Consider the following 19,897-nt stretch of genomic DNA (forward strand, 5'->3'; position numbering starts at 1 on the left):
AGGAGGGGTTCCTGGGCTACCTGGTCAAAGCCTCGGAGAGGGCCGCTGCGCATCATGACCGTGGTGTCCAGTCCAATCCCAGTGAGGAAGCCAGCACACTCTAGGGCCACGTCTTTAGCAGCAGGCTAAGGCATACTAAGCGGCTGTGAGAGGAGCAGAGGGGTAAAGGACCCTGGCCCCTGCTCTAACAGCCCAGGGTCCCGTGTTCCTACTCAGCACCAGAAGAGGCCTCTGATGAAAGCTACAGAGATTCCCTAACCCAGGGCTCAGTGCATAAAGCTGCCAGCCCCAGCCTCCTAGCAGTACCCTCAAGCCAGTTAGGTCTGCGCCTCCATGGGGCTTCCACCTGGCTCTGGTGTTTCATCCCAGCCTCCAGGAGAGAGGATGGAGATTCAGTGGAGAGCTGCTGGCCAGACCCAGGGGTAGAGCCACAGGCTGGTGGCCTGTGCTCCTATGCTCAGCCTGAGACTCCAGTTGGGGCTTTCATCTTCCCTCCCATATCCTGTCCTGACCCCAAGCCCCTCAAGGTTCCCCTCTTGACCCTTCCTGATCTGACTGCTTCTCCCGCAGGAATGAGGTCAGATCAGGGCTGCTCTCTAGGGAAAAGCTCATCACAGCCTTCCTGACTGCCTCACAGCCCTCTCTAGCTGCCCCAGCCGGCTTAGCAGCTTAGCGTGAGGTTCAGGAAGCGGTAGCCTTCAAAGGTCAGCCTCAAGCAGTTCCCTGGGCAAACCCCTCCTAACAGGTCCAGCTGGGTCCCCACACAGGAAAACAAAGTATCTTCTGGTGGGGAGGATGGGAAAGGGGCTGAGCATCTTCCCTGAAGATGGCCATCTGCATTTTGGCAAAGGATACAACTGGCTCCAACCACCAACCTGCAGAGAAAACCAGCAGAGAGCACACTGAGGACCACCAAGGCCACACACTGTTCTTCCAAGGCTGGGACAAGACGAGACCCGTAGCCTTCCTACCAGGAATAAGCCAATGAGAATGGAAGCAGACAGGTGATACCGAGGTACAGAACCCACTTCCCAACAGCTGCAGCTATGAAATACAACATGACAAACAGCGCGACTGGACCAGCAAATTGCCTGGTGCTGAAGGGTCCATGGTCAGTGATAACTAACACCTGGCTTGTGAGAAGCCCAGGCAGCTCCAGGCCGGGAGACACGTTGAGAGATGTCCCTCAGAAGCACAAACTTTCTTTTTGACCACAGGTGAGTCTTGTCTTAGGCTCCTCAGAACCTTTTGAGTCAGGATAGAAGCAGGGGTGACCCAGGACAGCAAGAGGACCAGAATGGGGACAGTGGCTTATGGGAAGCAGCAGCCACGAGCAGGCTGTGACTATCTGCCCAAGCCCACACCACCTGGGCCCAGGGCGGAACGCTCATCCCCCTGCCTCCCTGCCAGAGCCAGGACATGACATCGTGACGCCCCAGAAACAGTCATTTCAATGTTTTCTTGTGGCCAGCTCCACACTCCACATACACATACATACATTCGCACATACACGCACATATGTGTACACATACAGGAACATGCAGACATGAAAAGTCCTTTGCATGCACACACACACTATAAACACAGTGCCACAGACATGGCGCCACACACACCTGTCCACATCCTCTCACATGCACACCCATGCAGACACACAGGCACATACTTGCACACTCAGGCAGAAGAACTGAGGAGAAGCGGATTCGCGGCCGGGGCCGCTGCGCGTGGGTGGGCTTGTCGGCTCGCCCCTTAGCTTTGAACAAGAGCAGGTGATGTAAGGACGGATAAGCCCGATGTCAGTGCTAATCCTGGCAAGTACTAATGATATAATTCCATTTCAAAAAGCGGCGGATCCCTCAGAATACTTGTGCAGGTGCCCTGCGGGAACCATCTGGCACGCAGCTCTGCACAGGAGCTGGGGACAGAACCACACTTACTGGCTGAGTACAGGATGGCCCCAGCTGCCCATATAACCCCACTCAGCATGTGACTGATATGAACAGGGGATCCTGGGATCCCCAGCAGGCCAGGAGAACAGAGGTGCTTTCCAGGCCCTTGGACACACCCCTGCACACGCCCTCACAGTGCAGTGTGTCTCCAGGAGAGATGCTTTCCAAAGTATAAGGCCTAACACGTTTGCATTTGATGCGTACAGCGAGAGCTCTGAGCCATGTGAGATATGAAACTACGAGTCGTTTGAGCTGCAAACAGAATTAAGCCGCTTTGACCATCCTGTCTCACCTGCAGGACGCATGGTGAGAAAGTCTGTGAGCATCCAACAAGCAGGGCCTCTGCTCTCAACTCCTTAAAGAGCAGTACCCGGCCCACACCTCCCGACAAACTATGGAGACCCCCAACCCAGTGGGGCAACATCAGAGTCGGCCTTCTGTTGATGACTGGGCCTCTCTTTTTATGTCAAACTCCCTTCAGATGCTCCCCGAGCCAGCTGTAGCCCCCAACCCCCATTTCTAGGCCCTCCTACCACATTGCTGAGCATGAAGCAAGCGGTCTCCTGGATCCGATTCTTCTCTTCTGCAGTCCACGTGTGCCGCCCAGCCTCCCACACAGCAGGCTGGGTGTAGATGGGTGGGCGGGCAGCCAGGCATCACCATCTGCTCCAGTGGAGTCCCATGAGCACCACAGACCTCCTTTTGAGGTGGCCTTATAACAGAAGGTGAGGCACCATTTCCCAGGTGCCCCCAGCCCTCAGGCCACCAAGTCCAAATTGCCAACTCCAGAGCACACACAGGAAAGACAGACACCCACAGGCAGGCACATTCCTGGGGGTGGGGGAGGCTTGAGAGTGTGCACTGAGGTCTCCAGGAAAGCTAGCATCTTGCTTGAATGGACAGTAACCTTGGGCCATTTGTTTTATGAGTTATGATGACAGTCAGCATTGGTTTTCTCTCTGCCTCTCCCTCTAATTGACCAACTAATGGGAATGTTTATTCTTTGAAAGATGAACATAAGAACTCAAAGGACTGAGGTTCTAGCAATGGTTACATATATCAATAATCCCAGGACTCAGGAGGTGGAGGTAGGAAGATTATAAATTCAAGGCCAACTTGAGCTACACAGTGAGTCTGAAGCCAGCTTGGACCTTGTCTTTAAAAAAAAAAAAAAGACACTGGAACAAAAACAGAGACAACTGTGAGGCTTCCAGATCCAGAGTCAGTTCCCAGAGAGAGGCTGCAGCTGCAGGTTGGCTTCTCCTGGCCACGCCCATCCAGGACCAGCTACAAAGGCAAGGTGACCAGTGCAGCTGCAGCCTGGGAAGCAGCAGGGTGGCGGTCTGGAAGGTGTTTTGGAAGCCTGGGACTTAACACTACATTTAAGAACCAGAGTCCGGATCTTTGCTCAACCAGTAGTCACCATCCTCCACCTCAGCAGCCTTGAACGCCATCTGCATGTGTGTGGGGTGGGGTCTCTGTGCCTCTCAGTGTGCCAACATTCTCCATGGATGCTGACTCCTGTGAGATTAGTGTAATCATAGGATGGCTTACTTGTCAGAACCGGAAGCAGGAGGAAGCAGACACACGGGCATTGACACAGACCTGGCTTACCTCTGCCTCGCAGCCTGCAGGGACCTAATCTTCTCTCCATGAGGCACACCCACGCAAGTGACAGTCTCACAAGAGCACCTGGCTCCTTGGAAGTACTACCAGTCCAGGAAGTCCAGACACTCCACAACAGCCGCACTTGAGATGCCACAATCCTGCCTCCCAGTGGAGCTGGCTCCAGATCTGCCTCGACACTTGGGGGTCTGACCACCCCCCCCCAAGCCCTGAGTAGTGGAAGCTACCCAAGGTCCTTGGCCCACACAGGCAAACAAGCGGAAAACCTGAGAATGCAGTCCTAGGCTGAGAGCTGCTCTCCCTTCTGCTACACCAGACTATCCCATGAACCAGAAGCAGAAGCGAAGCAGAAAATGAGCATGCTATGCAGCCACGACTCTAAGAGGCTCTTCTAGATAAAATGTGCCTTCCCGTCTCCTGTGCTTAGGATGGGAGAAAAACAAACACAACACTTTGGCCAGCTTCCGCACTGTGTGAGGCAGAGCAAAGCGGCTTCCATGACCAACTCTGACCACAGCATTAAATCAGCCTATTATAAAAACACGCAGGCTGGAGACATGGCTCAGCGGTAAGAGCACTGCCTGCTCTTCCAGAGGTTCTGAGTTCAATTCCCAGCAACCACATGGTGGCTCACAACCACCTGTAATGGGACCGGACATGCTCTTCTGGTGTGTCTGAAGATAGTACAGTGAGTACTTTATGTAGTACTCATATACATAAAATAAATAATTCTTAAAAAAAAAAAACCCACTCTCGTGGGGCACACTGACTCACACTTGTCACAGCACTCAGGAAAGTGAGACGGGATGGGGTCGGATTGTCATGCACTGAAGGCTGGCTTGGGCTACACAGTAGGTTCTGAACTAGCCTGCAATAGAGACCCCGTCTCAAAAGACAAAACACCATCTCAGCTTCATAGTGCCCAGAGACACAAAGCCTCGAGTTGGCAAGGGCACAAGGGAATGGAGAGGCACGGGCAGTGTGGTGTGTAGCCAGGACACTCTGGGTGCGACAAACAGCAGCGAGAGAGGTTGGCCCCAAGCCCTGTAAGCCTTTTGGGGACCTGAAGCAGTGTGAAGGGACATCAGGAAGAAGTACCTGGGGACAGCAACCCAGCCCCCAGGGCTCAGGCACAGCATGGGAGAACTGCTGAGGCAGGGGCTCACTCAGTGAACGTGGCACTCTTACCACCTTGGTGTGCCAGCAGAGTCAGGGAGCCCAGCCCCAGCACCCACTCTAGCACCTGCTGGAGGCCTAGGATGGGCAGCGGGGCAACCGGGACCCCGCTTCACGGTTTGGGTATCTACAAGTACAGAAGAGGGTCAGGATCGCGGGGCCTGGTCAGTGGAGACTCAGGCTTGAGAATCTGTGGAGCACAGAGGCTTCCTGGGAGTGGGGTGCAGAGAGACAGCCTGATCTACAGGGTTAGAGGCAGGCCTTCTGGGAGTGTGGGGGTGCAGAGAGACAGCCTGAGCTGCAGCACTGGAGGCAGGGCTAGCTCTTGCTACTCCCTTGTCACCACATACTGGTTCAAGCCCATGAATCCAAGGCCAAGTCCAACGTTCCTAAAGCAGGGCTAAGGAGCAAGCTCATCTTTCACCATCATCCTCCCATTACAAGGGCCTCGCTGCACCAGTGGGCAGGGCACCACAGGGCACCGGGCACCACCACACCTGCACTGGCTCTGGCACCCTCCACAGAACCCGTTGTCTCGCTTTCCCCAAAGGGGCCCCGTGCTCTGGCCTCTCTCCTCCAATCTCTTCTCGATGTTGACAGTCAAAGAGCAACGGGAAAGGCAGGCCGGGCACACACGGATGCCTGGGTGACCAAAGCTACCTCTGCAAGCTCAGGGGTTCTCACGGTGACGTCACTAACACCCTGGCTCTAGCCAGGTACTGCCAGGTGTGGCCAGCTTGGCCAGTACCCAGCGGCAGGGTGAAGGCTAGCACTTAGCCATGTCTCCTATACACAGGGCTCAGACCAAGCGCCTCAGCTCTGCCATGTGGCCAGCCCTGGGTCCTCTGAGACCCAGATGTCATCTAAGGAGGAAAGGGACCCCTGATTTGATGCCCAGGGGCAAAGGCGGTGGGAGGTAATCCTGGGACCAGATGGGTACAGTCACCGTGCTGAGCTCAGCTCAGCTCCCCGACTAGTCCCCACTTACATAAGTCCTGGCTGCTGCCTCTACCAGGTAAACAAAAGAAAAGAACCATTCTGAATGTTCTGCTGATCCCACCAAGGATCTGGGGCTGGACCACATACATGGTTCTTCCTCAGCAAACGTCATTCAGCAGACATTACCCACTGCAGGCCCAGGCCCAGAGGTGCCATGGACCCTTGGCTGCTGACCTGCCTCCTAGATGAGCCATGTCAAAGTGTCACCCGGCTCTGGAAGGCACCCTGGGGCCATAGGGACAGCCCTGGGATCCATATTAATTTCAGCTCCATTTTAAAGGCGAGTTAAAATAAACACAGGGGATATTTATAAGGCAAATAAATCTAGCAGAAACAGCCCCTCCAAGTGTGAGCGGGCCTCCCCCTCTGCCCCAGCCCAAGCTGATAAAATACAGAAATGCTACTGTAGACCCTCCAGGCTTATTTTGACTGCACCGAGGAATGTAACATGTAAACACTGCCTCCCCTCCGCACTGTTACAACTTGCATTAACAGCCTGGACAAAGCCGCAGTTTCACAGAAGCTTCGTACAGGGATATATCTCCAGCTTAATTTTTTTTAAAAAAAACCATTTCCTCACATAAATCATGTTCAGAACTAAACGGGTGACTGATGCACCACAAACACTTTTTTTCTTAAACAATAACATACCTAGATTCCATCTACATGAAGGAGCTTAAAAAAAAAAAAAACTCTAAATGTTTTTTTTCTGAAGAAAATAAACATTGCAGTTTTGTTCCTGACTAAAATACCTGTGGCCATATCTTACCAGCTGAGCCGGCTGCCCCCAGCGAATAGTCACAGGGGAGAGGTCCCACCCCTAGGCTGCTGGGGATGGGAGTTGGGGGTGCTTTCTTGCTGGGCTGCACTATTGCATAGCACTGAGATAGCTTCCTAGAAATGGGCCTGACTAGAACTCAGAAAATTCTAGCCTTGGGAGACATGTCAGAGACAGAACAACTTGAGCCCAGGAAGGGGCCCCGACTAGACAGGAGAGGGCAGGGAGGGCTAGCTTCCAGGACTGCTGCAGCTCCAGCGCTGCTCATGGAGAGTTCGGCGCAGAGCATTGTGGGAAGGCAGGAGAGAAAGAGGCACCCCAAGAGTCAGGGCAAAGGAAACAGAGGAGAGAGGCAGGCTTAGCAGCTATGAGCAGCAGCACTGCTTGCAGACAGGCTGCGGGCCATGCAGGAACTGCAGCAATCCAGCTCCACAGGCAAGGGCAACCAGGCCCCACACATAAAAGAACATCCAGTCAGAGGTGACTAAAAACCAAACCAAACCAAAAACCATGCTGGAGGCGGGACAGGCCCTTCTGAACATGTAATAAATCTAAAAGCCATTAAGAGCAAAGAGAGATTTAGGTTACATCTAAAGGGGAAAGAACCCATTTGTACATCTATAAGTTACAAAGAATCTTTAGAGTGTGCAACACAGGGCTATCTCTGATATTTGAGCCAGCTGGAAGATAAAGAAGAGATGAGGGGATCCGGCCAGAACAAGGCCAAGGGCACAGGGCTCTCCACACAGACGCACTCTGAATTCCAGAGGTGCCCAGGAAATCCATGAAGTCACAGTGTGCTCAACCAGACAGTCAGAGGAGGCTGGGAAATCAGACCAGGGCTGGGGCTAGCGCAGCAGGAGAGGACCTGCTTCCTGCACAAAGCCCAGGGCCGTCCGTATTGCTCCACACCTAGAAATCATTATGGTCTAAAAGACAATGCTAATTGCAGACATAAAAAATAAAACTTTGGGTGGGGATGCCTCTCAGTGGTAGAACATTTCCATAGGATGTGTAAGGGTCTGGATTTGGTCCTCAGCTCTGAAAATAAATTTAAAAAGTAAGAAGAGGGGGGTTGGAGAGATGGCTCAGTGTTTAAGAGCACTGACTGCTCTTCCTAAGGTCCTGAGTTCAAATCCCAGCAACTACATGGTGACTCACAACCACCCATAATGAGATCTGACGCCCTCTTGCCAGAAAAGGGGAAATCATTTGAAATGTAAAAAAATATATCAGGAAAAAAAAAGTAAGAAGAATTTGAGAAATAGGGGTAGTGGTACTACAGACTTGGCAAGTTGAGGCAGGAGAATCACAAGTTTGAGGTCAACCTGGGCAGCATAGTGGGTTCTGTACCAACTGGACTCCATTGTGAGGTTGTCTAAAACAAACAAACAAACAAACAAAAACTGGGAGGGGTGCAACAACTGGACTGTAAAAAAATAAAAGTAATTTAAAAACCCTAAGTAAATGCATAATAAATATTCCAAAAAGTCAGAAGATAAAAGGCAGGGGCTGGAGAGATGGCTCAGTGCTTTGGAGCACATGCTGCTCTTGCAGAGGACTCGGGTGGATTCCCAGCACCCACAGGTGGCTTATAATCACCCATAACTCCAGTTCCAGGGGTCTGATACCCTCTTCTGACCTCCACGGGTGCCAGGCATTGTGTAGACATACAGACAGATAGACAAACACTCATATAGATAAATCATCTTTTTACAAAAGGCAAATCACAAGTTGGGCAGTGGTGTCACACACCTTTAATCCCAGCACTCAGGAGACAGAGAACAGCTTGATCTGCTGAGTGAATTCCAGGACTCTCAGAGCTGCACAGAGAAACGCTGTCTCAAACAAACAAACAAGGCAAATCACAGTCTGGTAATCCAGGGGAGGTCATAAGTCAGTAAGAACTCAGCCTCAGTGTGAGGGAGGGACTATGGGCAACAGTTATAGTCACACGCTGGGAACAAGAAGAGGGACATTCCATTTTGTGTCTTTTTTTTTTTTTTAATTTGGTTTTTCGAGACAGGGTTTCTCTGTGTAGCTCTGGCTGTCCTGGAACTCACTCTGTAGACCAGGCTGGCCTCGAACTCAGAGATCCATCTGCCTGTGCCTCCCAGAGTACTGGGATTCAAGGCGTGCACCACCACCACCCAGTCCATTTTGTGTCTTAAAAAAAAAGCTGTCAATGCCCATGTTATAGAAATGGGGGGGAAGCCAGCAGCAGAGCATAGGGGACAGGGGACAGCTAGCCTGTCAGCAAAGGCCCTTGGACTCCACCTGCCTGCTTCTAGGAGAAATTTCCTTCGCAGGTGCATATAAGCTAAGATCACTGTTCTTCAAATGTGAAGGTGTGGCAACATGGACCCTGGTGTACCACCCGTGGGAACATCACTTGTGGCAACACCACCCATAGGAACACAGTACTGAACTACTGAAGGAAGTCAAAAAGCATAATTCCCTTCCAGGCCAACAATTCCAATGTCATGCTCAAGAGAGTGGAGAGAGCAGGTAGACACCCACGTACCCACTACCCAGCGATGCAGTTCACACTGCCTGTCCATGGATGAGCAGATAAACAAAATGTGAGATGCTGGTGTGCTATGTGTCAGCTGTACACACACACACACACACACACACACAAACACGCAGACGCACACGCACCATGGACACACCTATAAGCAACACACCTATAAGCAATAATAAATTTTTTGTTTTGTTTTTTGTTTGTTTGTTAGGTTTTGTTTGTTTTTAAGGATCTAATTTATTTATTTGATATGAATACACTTGTAGTTGTCTTCAGACACCAGCAGAGAGTATCGGATCCCATTACGGATGGTTGTGAGCCACCATGTGGTTGCTGGGAATTGAACTCAGGACTTCTAGAAGAGCAGTCAGTGCTCTTACCTGCAGAGCCACCTCTCCAGCCCTGGTTTTAAGGATCTTGACAGTTAGGCATAATGAGGTGCTCACACCTTTAATCTTAGAACTTGGGACACAGAGGCAGGTGGAGCTCTGTGAGTTTTAGGTCAGTGTGGTTTGCATAGCAAACTCCAGGACAACCAGGGCTACACAGAGAGCCTGTTTTAAGATAACAACAAAAAAGGGATGTGGAGCTGGGAATATAGCCTCCAAGACAGAGTGCTTGCCTAGCATTAGTGAGGACCTCGGTTCAATCCCAAGTGCCACGGTGTAGGGCAGTGTTTCTCATAAGGTCCAACACATAGAAATTGGGGATCTGCACTCTCTGAAATAAATCCAGTGACCACATACATATTAATCCTCACACCTGTGCACACTCTCCAACATACACACCATTCACACCTACATACATGCACATATTTACAAGCATACATAAGTGCACACACACACACACTCAAGTGCACATGTCAGCCCACCACTGGGTTACTGCTTTCCACTAATGTTTACTTGAAAATGCACAAGGCATTGAACAGTTATCAAGCAAGCCTCTGCCGCCCTCTGGTGGTCACTCTGGCCCCTGCAAGCAGGAAGTTTTCACAACACAACTGGAGTGGGCTGCATCCAGTATCCAAGAATAGATGAGCTCTGGGCAGGCTGGCACACTTAGCACATGTGTTCTCACTTCCACACCTGGCTGTAGCTTGGAGCATGCTCAGTGCACACAGAAGAGAGAAGAGGAGATGACCTGCTATACCAGGGCACATGGGATGCTGACTCTGTGTAACACTCATGTTACCTATCACCTTTGAGATAGTCATGGGACGTGGGGCCTATAAAGGGCTGTCTTTCCTTCTTTTAGAGAACGACCTCCAGCTCCAGTAAGAGAAGGAAGCAGATACACCAGCACAACATACCCCAGGTCTTACGTTTTCCCAGGGGACTCCTTTAGCCAGAAGATGTCGTCACTTGTGATTCCATATTCCAGGGCTCCTTTGACCTACAGAGGAAGCGAGGACTCATGTGGTGAGACTGCCATTGGCATGTTCCTGGGGTTTCTGAAAGTAACCTCCATTCTGCAGGTTCTGGGGTTCTCTCAATCCCATGAGGGGAGCGTTTCCTTGTTGGATATCTTTAGGGGTGTCTCTGGCGGTGGGAGGTGACTCAGTGCACATTATGTCTGGTGCTAGAAGTACTGGGTTCTTTCCTAAGCGTGCACCTCTGCCTAGGAAGGCAGGAGTGGCATCTCCATCCTCTTAGTGCAGATCTAAGACAGTCGTGCAGAATGCAGTATGGAGCGAAGACTCCCACAGGCATGCAGAGATTTCATGGTTCCCAGTTTGTTTGTTTGTTTGTTTGTTTGATTGATTGGTTGGTTGGTTTTTTTCAAGACAGGATTTCTCTGTGTAGCCCTGGCTGTCCTGGAACTCACTCTGTAGACCAGGCTGGCCTCGAACTCAGAAATCCGCCTGCTTCTGCCTCCCAAGTGCTAGGATTAAAGGCGTGCACCACCACTGCCTGGCGGTTCCTGGTTTTTAAAGGAAGCCTCTGCAGTCCTAAGCCGACAATAAAGTACTTAGAAAGACTCTAGTGGCCATACACGACAAAAAAGAAATGCCTCATAAAACCAGCTAAGAGCCATCACCACAGCAATGACAAGATCCCAGTGGGAGTCACTGCGTAAGTTACTTGAGATATTCTGCTTTCACCAAAAACCTGAGGCACGTGAGGAAACCAGAAACTGACTTCCAGATACAGCTGCAGGGAGGACATATGCTGTAGCCTCTTTGGAAAACAAGCTAGCGCCTCGCAAAGGTTAAGCCAAATGAACTAATGACCTTGTTCCATTCTTTGTTTTTTTTTTTAAAAGATTAATTTTTAGTATTCTGTAAGTACACTGTAGCTGTCTTCAGACCAGAAGAGGGCATCAGATCTCATTACAGATGGTTGTGAGCTACCAGGTGGTTGCTGGGATTTGAACTCAGAACCTTCGGAAGAGCAGTCAGTACTCTTAACTGCTGAGCCATCTCTCCATGCGCCCTACTTCCATTCTTAATAAACACCCAGGAGAAGTTAAAACAAACTCCAGAAAAACCTTTCACACGGGTGCTCACGGCACACCATGAAGGAAGCAATCAAAGGTGTACACTGAGGAGCAGGCAGATAACAAAAGGAACTATTTGCATAAAATGAAGTATTATTCAGTCTTAAAACAGAAGAATCTGATACACATAGGATTAAACACTGAGCACATTATGCTGGTGAAATGAACCAACACAAAGCACACGTGTCACATGCATTGTATGAGGCGCCTGGACCCCAGGAGCAAGGGGCTGTAAGAATGAATCAGCTTGAACCTCCGAAAAGGATCTAGAGAGGAGGGAAGGGAGAGAGGGGCTCTGGGTGTGGTAGGCTGTCGCGCCTCCCAACGAGAATTTCTTCCTTCCTTCCTTCCTTCCTTCCTTCCTTCCTTCCTTCCTTCCTTCCTTCCTTCCTTCCTTCCTCCCTCCCTCCCTCCCTCCCTCCCTCCCTCCCTCCCTCCCTCTCTCTCTCTCTCTCTCTCTCTCTCTCTCTCTCTTTCTTTCTTTTGGTTTTTTTGAATTTGGTTTTTTCGAGACAGGGTTTCTCTGTGTAGCCCTGGCTGTCCTAGAACTCACTCTGTAGACCAGGCTGGCCTTGAACTCAGAAACCCACCTGCCTCTGCCTCCCAGAGTGCTGGGATTACAGGCGTGTGCCACCACTGCCCCACCACAAGGAGACTTTCTGGTAAGTGAATTTTATTCAAACTTTTAAGGGGCAGGCGGGTGGTATAGGGGTGGTTAAAGGCAAGACTGAAGTCCTAGATGGTGACCTGGAGTTCTGAAGTTAGAAAAGCACTTGACGGGCTGGAGAGATGGCTCATTGGACTGTTCTTCCAGAGGTCATGAGTTCAATTCCCAGCAAACACATGGTGGCTCACAACCATCTGTAATGGGATCCGATGCCCTCTTCTGGTGTGTCTGAAGCTACAGTGTACTCATATGCATAAAATAAATAAAAATAAATAAATAAAGACCATCCCAGCTGCCTGGAAGACAGACTTTAAAAAAATAAAATAAAATAAAATGAAGCTGGGCAGTGGTGGCGCACGCCTTTAATCCCAGCCCTTGGGAGACAGAGTCAGGCGGATTTCTGAGTTCGAGGCCAGCTGATCTACAGAGTGAGCTCTAGGACAGCCAGGGCTACACAGAGAAACCCTATCTTGAAAAACAAAAATGAAAAAAAAAAAAAAGAAAAGCACTGGACAATGGGCACTTAGAAGAGGGAACAGTGGCCAGGTGTGATGCCTGCCATACATTTCAGTCACAGCTGACTCGACAGGTTAACGTGGACAGACAAGCAATCAGAAGCAGCCTGGACAACACTGAGGAGGAGGAGAGGCCCTAGGAGCCTGCTGTGTGGTGTGGAATCAAGGAAGCCTGGAAATGGTAAAGGAAAAGCGCAGAGGAATGAGGGACACAGCAGGCCACTTACTTGTGTGGGGTACCTTGGCCGTCCTCCTGTAGCAATGACTATGTGCTCGGCTGAAAGCAGAGTCTGAGGGTAAACAGAGAACGGTACATCAGAGTCAGACAGTGAATGGTTGGCTGCCAAAGAGCCTGCGGTGGCTGGGGCAGCGGTTCCTATGACCCCCGCTGTAGTGGGACACTACCTATATGGCAGAGCAGGTATCTCACAATGTCCACTCAACAGGAGGGCCAGGCAGAAGGGGAGTTCGGTGTTCCAGCTCCACACACTTCACAGTGTACAGGGCCTTTGCAAACACTGCAGGAAGGGAACAACTCTCACCCCAAACTGCAGGACACCTAGCTGTGGCATTTGAACTGCTTATCAAGGGGTGTGTGTAGCTAAACACTGATCTAGCTCAGGTTAGGCAAGCCTTCTGCCACAGAACAACATTCCCACCTCTGTTCAATCTGTGTCTATATCTCTATGTGTATGTGTGTGTGCATGTCTGCGCACGTATTTATGTGCACAAGTCTGTGTGTACATGCATCTGTGTGTGCATGTGTTTATGGATGTGTGCACGAGCCTGTGTGCACATGCCTTCTGTGCATGTATCTGTTTCTCTCCATGTGTCTCCATGTGTCTCTGTTGGGGAGACGGGTCCCACTATACAGCCAGGGCTGGTCTAGGACTCAAGCTCTCATTTCTGCCTCCCTAGTGCTGGGATCTCAGGCTTGGCCACTGCACCCTGCTGTTGAGTCACTCTGAAGAAGTGTGACTTCAAAGGCAGCTGTTAACACCAGATCAACACCCAGGCCAAACAACACTGGAATCAGGTGCCAGGGAGCCAGGAGGGACAGGCTGACTGAGAGACTGGCTGATGGACAGACACTTACCGCCTTCCCACCTTTGTCCACACCGAGAACTGTGTGCGCATCGACAAAGCTGGCTTTGATGTTAAAGTACTTGACTTTCCTGCAACATAAAGATAAGATTACCTTTTCTTTTTTATTTTATTTTTTGAGACAGGGTCTCATGTTTTCAAACCCTCTAAGTTAGGGTTTCTATTGCTGAAGAAACACCATAACCAAAAGCAATTTGGGGAGGAAAGGATTTATTTTCTTACACTTTCCTGTCACTGGAGAGTCCAGGCAGGATACTGGGCAGGAGCTGAGTGCTGGCTGGCTCCTAGGCCTTGCTCAGATTACTTTTTTTTTTGTTGTTTTTTGATTTCTTTTGTTTTTTGTTTTGTTTTTGGTTGTTGTCGTTTTGGGACAGAGTTTCTCTATGTAGCCCTGGATGTCCTACAGTTTACTATGTAGACCAAACTGGCCTTGAACTCACAGACATGCCTGCCTCTGCCTCCCAAGCCCTGGGACTAAAGGTATGTTATACACACACACACACACACACACACACACACACACACACACACACACACGCACACACAGTGGGCTGAGTCCTTCCCTAATTAAGTCAATCACTAATTAAGAAAATGCATACAGGCTTGCCTACTCCAAACCTTAGGAAACATTTGTCAGTTGATGTTCCCCCCCTCTCAAAGGACTCTAGCTTGTGTCGCTGGCACAGTCACTATGTGGCCAAGGATGACTTTGAAGCCCTGATCTTCCTGCCCCACCTCTGCAGAGCCTGTAAACCAGGATTACAGGTGTGTGCCAGCACCACACCTGCCTCTAAAATTGAGGTTTTTCAAACACTTCCTCTGCAGACTCAGCCTTCAGGGCTGGTTAGACAAGTAGGGCCATGCAGGCTGTCTCCAGAGGCAGACCTGGAGCCGGGCAGCACACACCCGCAAATAAACAAACACATGTAAGGATTTTTAATGAACGAGAGGGAAGAAGCACAGCCCCATCCCTGGGCCAGCTGCCTGTGGCTCGAGTAGGACAAGTGGGGAAGCACACTGGGAAGAAAGAGCACCTTGTCTGTCACTCGGGGCTCTGAGACAGACATGGCAACACAGATGTCAAGCCAGGGACAGAGCCACGCTTAATACATCCTGAGAGCCCCAAACTGTGACTGGCAGAGGGAGGGAACCTGGATTCCAAGAAAAAAGTCCCACAGGAACTGAAGTACCTACATATATGCTTAAGAACTGAGGAGGCCAGGAGAGCAGGCATGGTGAGGCCGTGTCAACAGGGGTGTGGTAAGCAGTGACCCATCCCCATCTCAAAGGCCACAGGGGAGCAGTACCAATCAGTGTCCAGGTCCCTCTTCCTCCCTCTCTGGTCTGGTTTTCACTTATCTTGGCAATTAAGAAAGCCTTAATAACACAGACTCACAGTAAGCCCGCTACCCTGGGCCTCCTGGTTAAAAGCACTGGCTGTTCTTCCAGAGGACTGGGTTTGAGTCCCAGCACCTCTATGGTGGCTCACAACCAGCTGTCATTCCAGTTCCTGGGACCAACATCCTCTTCTGACCTTAGGCAACAAGCACGGAGGTGGCACACAGATGTGCATGCAGGAACACACACGAGCACGCAAACACACAGACACACAGACACACACCTGCCCCTCACGTCCTCTGCTGCCTGACCCAGGGCTCACCAGGCTCCATGCTCTCAATTGTGGAGGGACATGTGGCCTGCCTAAGGGTGACTAACCTGTCACGTCACTGCTCATCAGCCCACCCAGTCCCATTCACGGCTCAGGCCTGAGGCCTCTGCTGCCAGCCACTCTCCCCAGCTCCAGCCATTCAGCGAACACACCCCTCCTTCAGGGTCATTCCCCAGTCCCAGGCCCTGGGGTACCCCCCAGAAGAATGCTCTCATTATTACTGGCAGGGGCTGCACTGCCTTGAAAGCTTTCACAGGTATGAAATGACAAGAAGGTCATGAAGGCAGTGCCTGGGCCACATCACATGGCCACTGGGTCCTGAGAGTTTCAGTACCTGTCCTGCAGTTGGACTCGATGACCCCAGTTCAAGGACTTCACATGGTTTTGCACGGCTTCTGCCATTGTCTTCCTGTTGACACAGAAAAAACAAAAACAAAACAAAAAACATGAAACCCACAGCTGCAGAGCTGGCTACAGTGTTCATCCAGGCAGTAAGAGAAGATCATGTACCCCAAGAATATTGGGAAATAAAGATATAGTAACTTTATTTGTTGGAGGGGAGCAGGGGTTTTCTAAGTATCTCAGGCTGGCCTCAAGCTTAAGGTCCCCCTGTGTCAGCCTTCTGAACATGGACTACAAATGTGCACCCGCATACCCATTTTTCAGATATGTTTAAAAGGCTAAAGTCTGACGCTCGTCCTCCAGGGCTGCCTGTCTCTGACAGGAGTTTGGGGCTGTAGAACCCTGGGCTTGCTCTACCTGGGGAATTTAGCATGAAGTGTGTGTAGAGTGCTAGACAGCTCAACTGCGTCCAGCTGAGCCAGGACTAGAGATGCTCCCTGGGATGACAGTAAAGAAAAACTCTTGTCACCTGTCAATCAAAAAGCCTATGAGGCAGGAAATAAGAGGTGGGACTTCCAGCAGGTGGGGGGGAGGGAGATTCACCCGAACTCTGGATGAGATGGGAGGAGACAATCACATAAACCTGAAGAGAAGTAACTAGCTAAGTGGTGGGACTTAGAATAAAGAGGTAATTAAGAGCCAGTCAGGGAACAAGCCAAGGCATTTATTCATATACAAGAGGTCCCAGAGTCATTATTTATGGGAACAGAGGCTAGATGGAAAAGTTCATGGTTACAGGCGGGTTCCAGAGAGCAAATCTCTCCTTTCAAGGTGACCTGAAGGCAAGGGCTTCTTACCAGTTGTGTCGGACAGGCTGGGCCACCTCCCAGCCATAGTGGTGAGCATCTCTGATCATGCCGCCCAACAGTGCGGCCTGATGCATCAGCTTCTTGGGTATGCAACCCACGTTGACACAGGTGCCACCAAGACCCCACTTGGTGCCTGCAATATCAGAAAAAGCATATATGTATGTATGTATGTGTATACATGTATGTGTGTGTGTGTATATGCATGTGTGTGTGTGTGTGTTGCAGGGGTCTGAATCCAAGTCTTTGCACATGCCAGAGAAGTATTCTGTCACCAAGTCACCCAGGTCCTGGTAGGAATGGATTTGATTTCCCATGTAGGGGGTGCAAGAGTCTTCCATTCTACAGGCTCAAGGTGCCTTTAGGACCTTCCTTCTGTTTTGTGACTTGAACTTGGCCCAAGTGAGCCTTCCCATATGGATTTGCTCCCTATGTCTACTCAGAGTCATTGTAAAAAAGTTGAGATGCTAGAGAGATGGCTCAGGGTTAAGAGCGCTAGCTGCTTCCAGAGGTCCTGAGTTCCATTCCCAGCACCCACATGGCGGCTCACAAGCGTCTGTAACTCCTGTTCCAAGGGATCTGACACACACACACACACACACACACATGCAGGCAAAACACCAATGTACATAAAATAAATTTTTTAATTAAAATTTTTTGAACATTTTATTATTTTTGTGTATATGGGTGTTTTGTGTACACATATGTGTGTAAACCACATGTATGCAGTGCTCACAGAGCCCAGAAGAGGTGTCAGATCCCCTGGGACTGGAGTTATAGCCAGTTACGAGCCAACAGGAGGAAATCAAATCTCAGTCCTCTGGAAGAGCAGCCAGCGCTCTTGACCACTGAGCCACCACCTCATCAGCACCCTATCAGCCATTTTAAAATAACAACGTTGTGGAAATGTTTGTATGTTGAACAAGACACTCTGCGGGACTATGGGCATATGACTTCAGAGTTGGCTGAATGTGAGCTGTGTCCCGTGTTCCTACTCTCCTACCTTCCTCTAGGAGTCATGGCTCCTTTCTGGACTGCCTACCTCGAGGAGAGGGTTCCACATAGTCAGCCACAGCCACCTTCCTTCCTAGCTGAGCAGCTGAAATGACAAAGACATCCGCAGGTGAGCACAGCAGGAAGCTGGCACAGGGCTTCACAGGAGCCCGTGAGGCCCAGAGGGAGGCAGGGGTGCAGGCTGACACTGGAGCACACAGGCCAGGTGGGTGCCCACCAGCTTCGCACCAGCCCTTCCTGGGACCCATCCAGCTTGCTGCCTGTAGGCAGAAGGCCTGCAGCCTCTTTGAAGATGCTAACATTCACACCCCACACTGAGGAAGTGCTAGGAGGCCCCGCTCCCAGAGTTCCTGCTCCCGCCAGTTGTTGGATGTTCAGGGTGAGTCAACACCTTACAGTACACAATGTCAGCCTCTCCAGCCACCGACAGAGTGGCCGTGACACACAAGGAACACCTGTCAGGCAGAGGTGAGGTAGGGACCTGGGGCTGGAGGTAATGTAAGACATTACTCAGCATAAAAAGGAGGGAAGTCTCGAGACACACTGTATCATGAATGAACATGGATGACATCCCAACAAGTGAAAGAAATGACAGAGATCACAGGATCCTGTTGATATAATGTGCTGAGAAGAAGCAAAGCCACTACGACAGAAAGGAGTGGGTACAAGGGTACCCACGAGAAGGGATGAAAACATGGGGAGGACAATGACTAATAACAACAACAACAATAGTAATAATGAGGGTACCCAGGTGGAGATGAAATTGTTCTGAATGATGGTGGTTATGCACCATTAGGAGGTGTGGCCTCGTTGGAGGGAGCTTGTCACTGTGTGGGCCTTGAGGTCTCATTCATATATATATATATATTATATATATATATATATACACACACACACACATATATATATGTATATATGTATATGTATGTATGTATGTATGTATGTATGTATGTATATATATGCATGCTCAAACTATGCCCAGTGGCACACTAGTCTTTTCCTTGCTGACTGTGGATCAAAATGTAGAACTCTCAGGTCCTCCAACTCCACGTCTGCCTGCACGATGCCATGCTTCCCACCATGATGGTAATGGACTGAACCTCTGAAACCAGAAGCCCAGCCCTAATTAAATGTTGTCCTTTATGAGAGTTGCCTTGGTCGTGGTGTCGGTTCGCAGCAATCAAACCCTAACTACGACAGCCAGTCTGTGGGATGTTTTCTTGATTAATGATTGCTATGGGAAGATCCAACCCGCTGCGAGTCGAGCCGCCCATAGCTGAGTGATCCTCAGTGGTTAGGAGATCTGACTGTTCTTCCAGAGGTCTTGAGTTCAATTCCCAGCAACCACAATGGAAGCTCGCAACCATCTGTAATGAGATCTGATACCCTCCTCTGGTGTGTCTGAAGACAGCTACGGTGCACTCATGTAAAATAAATAAATCTTTAAAAGCAAATAAAGCAAAGTGAGCAGGCCCAGTGGAGCAACCCAGTAAGCAGCACCTCTCCACAGCCTTTGCTTCGGTTCCTGCCTCGAGCTCCTGCCCTGACGTCCTTCATGATGGACACTGGCTTGGAAGTGTAATCAAATAAAGCCTTTTCTTCCCAAGTTCCTCTTGATTGGAATGTTTTATAGCAACAGAAAGCGAACTGGAAACAGAAGTCAGTATGAGGACTATGATCGACTGACGTTGCTTTGGGAGGACTGTGGCAGTGTTTGAAGCTTTAGGCTGGAAAAGTCATTGAGTGCTCAGAGCTTAAATGGCTGTTCTGTGGGAGCTTGGAAGGTAAGAACTCGGAGAGAAATGCAGATGATGGAGGCCTGGCTTATGAAGTTTCACAAGGAAGACTATCAGGTTATTCTTGTGGTATATTTGAATTAAGACTATGGTTTCTGGCCAGCTGGAGATGTAGTCCAGAGAGGTCAAGGCTACATCTCAAGCTGGCAGCCAAACTTGGTACTGTATGAGTATGCCACAGAGTGCTGGCTTGGTGGGAGTATGTAACAGGACTGAAGGAGTCCCGAGAAGTTGAGCCTTGGTTCCCTGTGCCAGGGTCAGAGTCTCTGCAGAGAAACCAGGAGACCGTTGGTGAGGGGCAGCCTTACTTGCAGTGAAAGCCTTAGCACTCTGGAGATGCCAGGACCACAGGAGGACCAGCAAGGACGGCACAGCCGTG

At 50.2% G+C, this 19,897-nt stretch overlaps 1 protein-coding gene across 6 annotated transcripts in view; it reads right to left on the bottom strand.

Annotated features, from left to right (window-relative positions):
- Positions 1–19,897, bottom strand: part of Txnrd2 (thioredoxin reductase 2) — a 54,847-nt gene that overhangs the window by 26,845 nt on the left and 8,105 nt on the right. For 3 of the 6 annotated variants that reach the window (XM_052158194.1, XM_052158196.1, XM_052158198.1), the window contains exons 3-10: positions 17,751–17,807; positions 16,700–16,844; positions 15,835–15,909; positions 13,824–13,902; positions 12,955–13,017; positions 10,371–10,441; positions 856–875; positions 21–112 (exon numbers count right to left, since the gene is read on the bottom strand). In XM_052158194.1, the coding sequence (XP_052014154.1) occupies positions 21–112; positions 856–875; positions 10,371–10,441; positions 12,955–13,017; positions 13,824–13,902; positions 15,835–15,909; positions 16,700–16,844; positions 17,751–17,807 (602 nt within the window). The remainder of the gene's footprint in view (positions 1–20; positions 113–855; positions 876–10,370; positions 10,442–12,954; positions 13,018–13,823; positions 13,903–15,834; positions 15,910–16,699; positions 16,845–17,750; positions 17,808–19,897) is intronic. The other 3 variants (XM_052158195.1, XM_052158197.1, XM_052158199.1) reach the window with 1 other exon arrangement.

The sequence above is a fragment of the Apodemus sylvaticus genome, chromosome 15 (assembly GCF_947179515.1).
Source record: "Apodemus sylvaticus chromosome 15, mApoSyl1.1, whole genome shotgun sequence".
Classification (NCBI taxonomy): Eukaryota; Metazoa; Chordata; class Mammalia; order Rodentia; family Muridae; genus Apodemus; species Apodemus sylvaticus.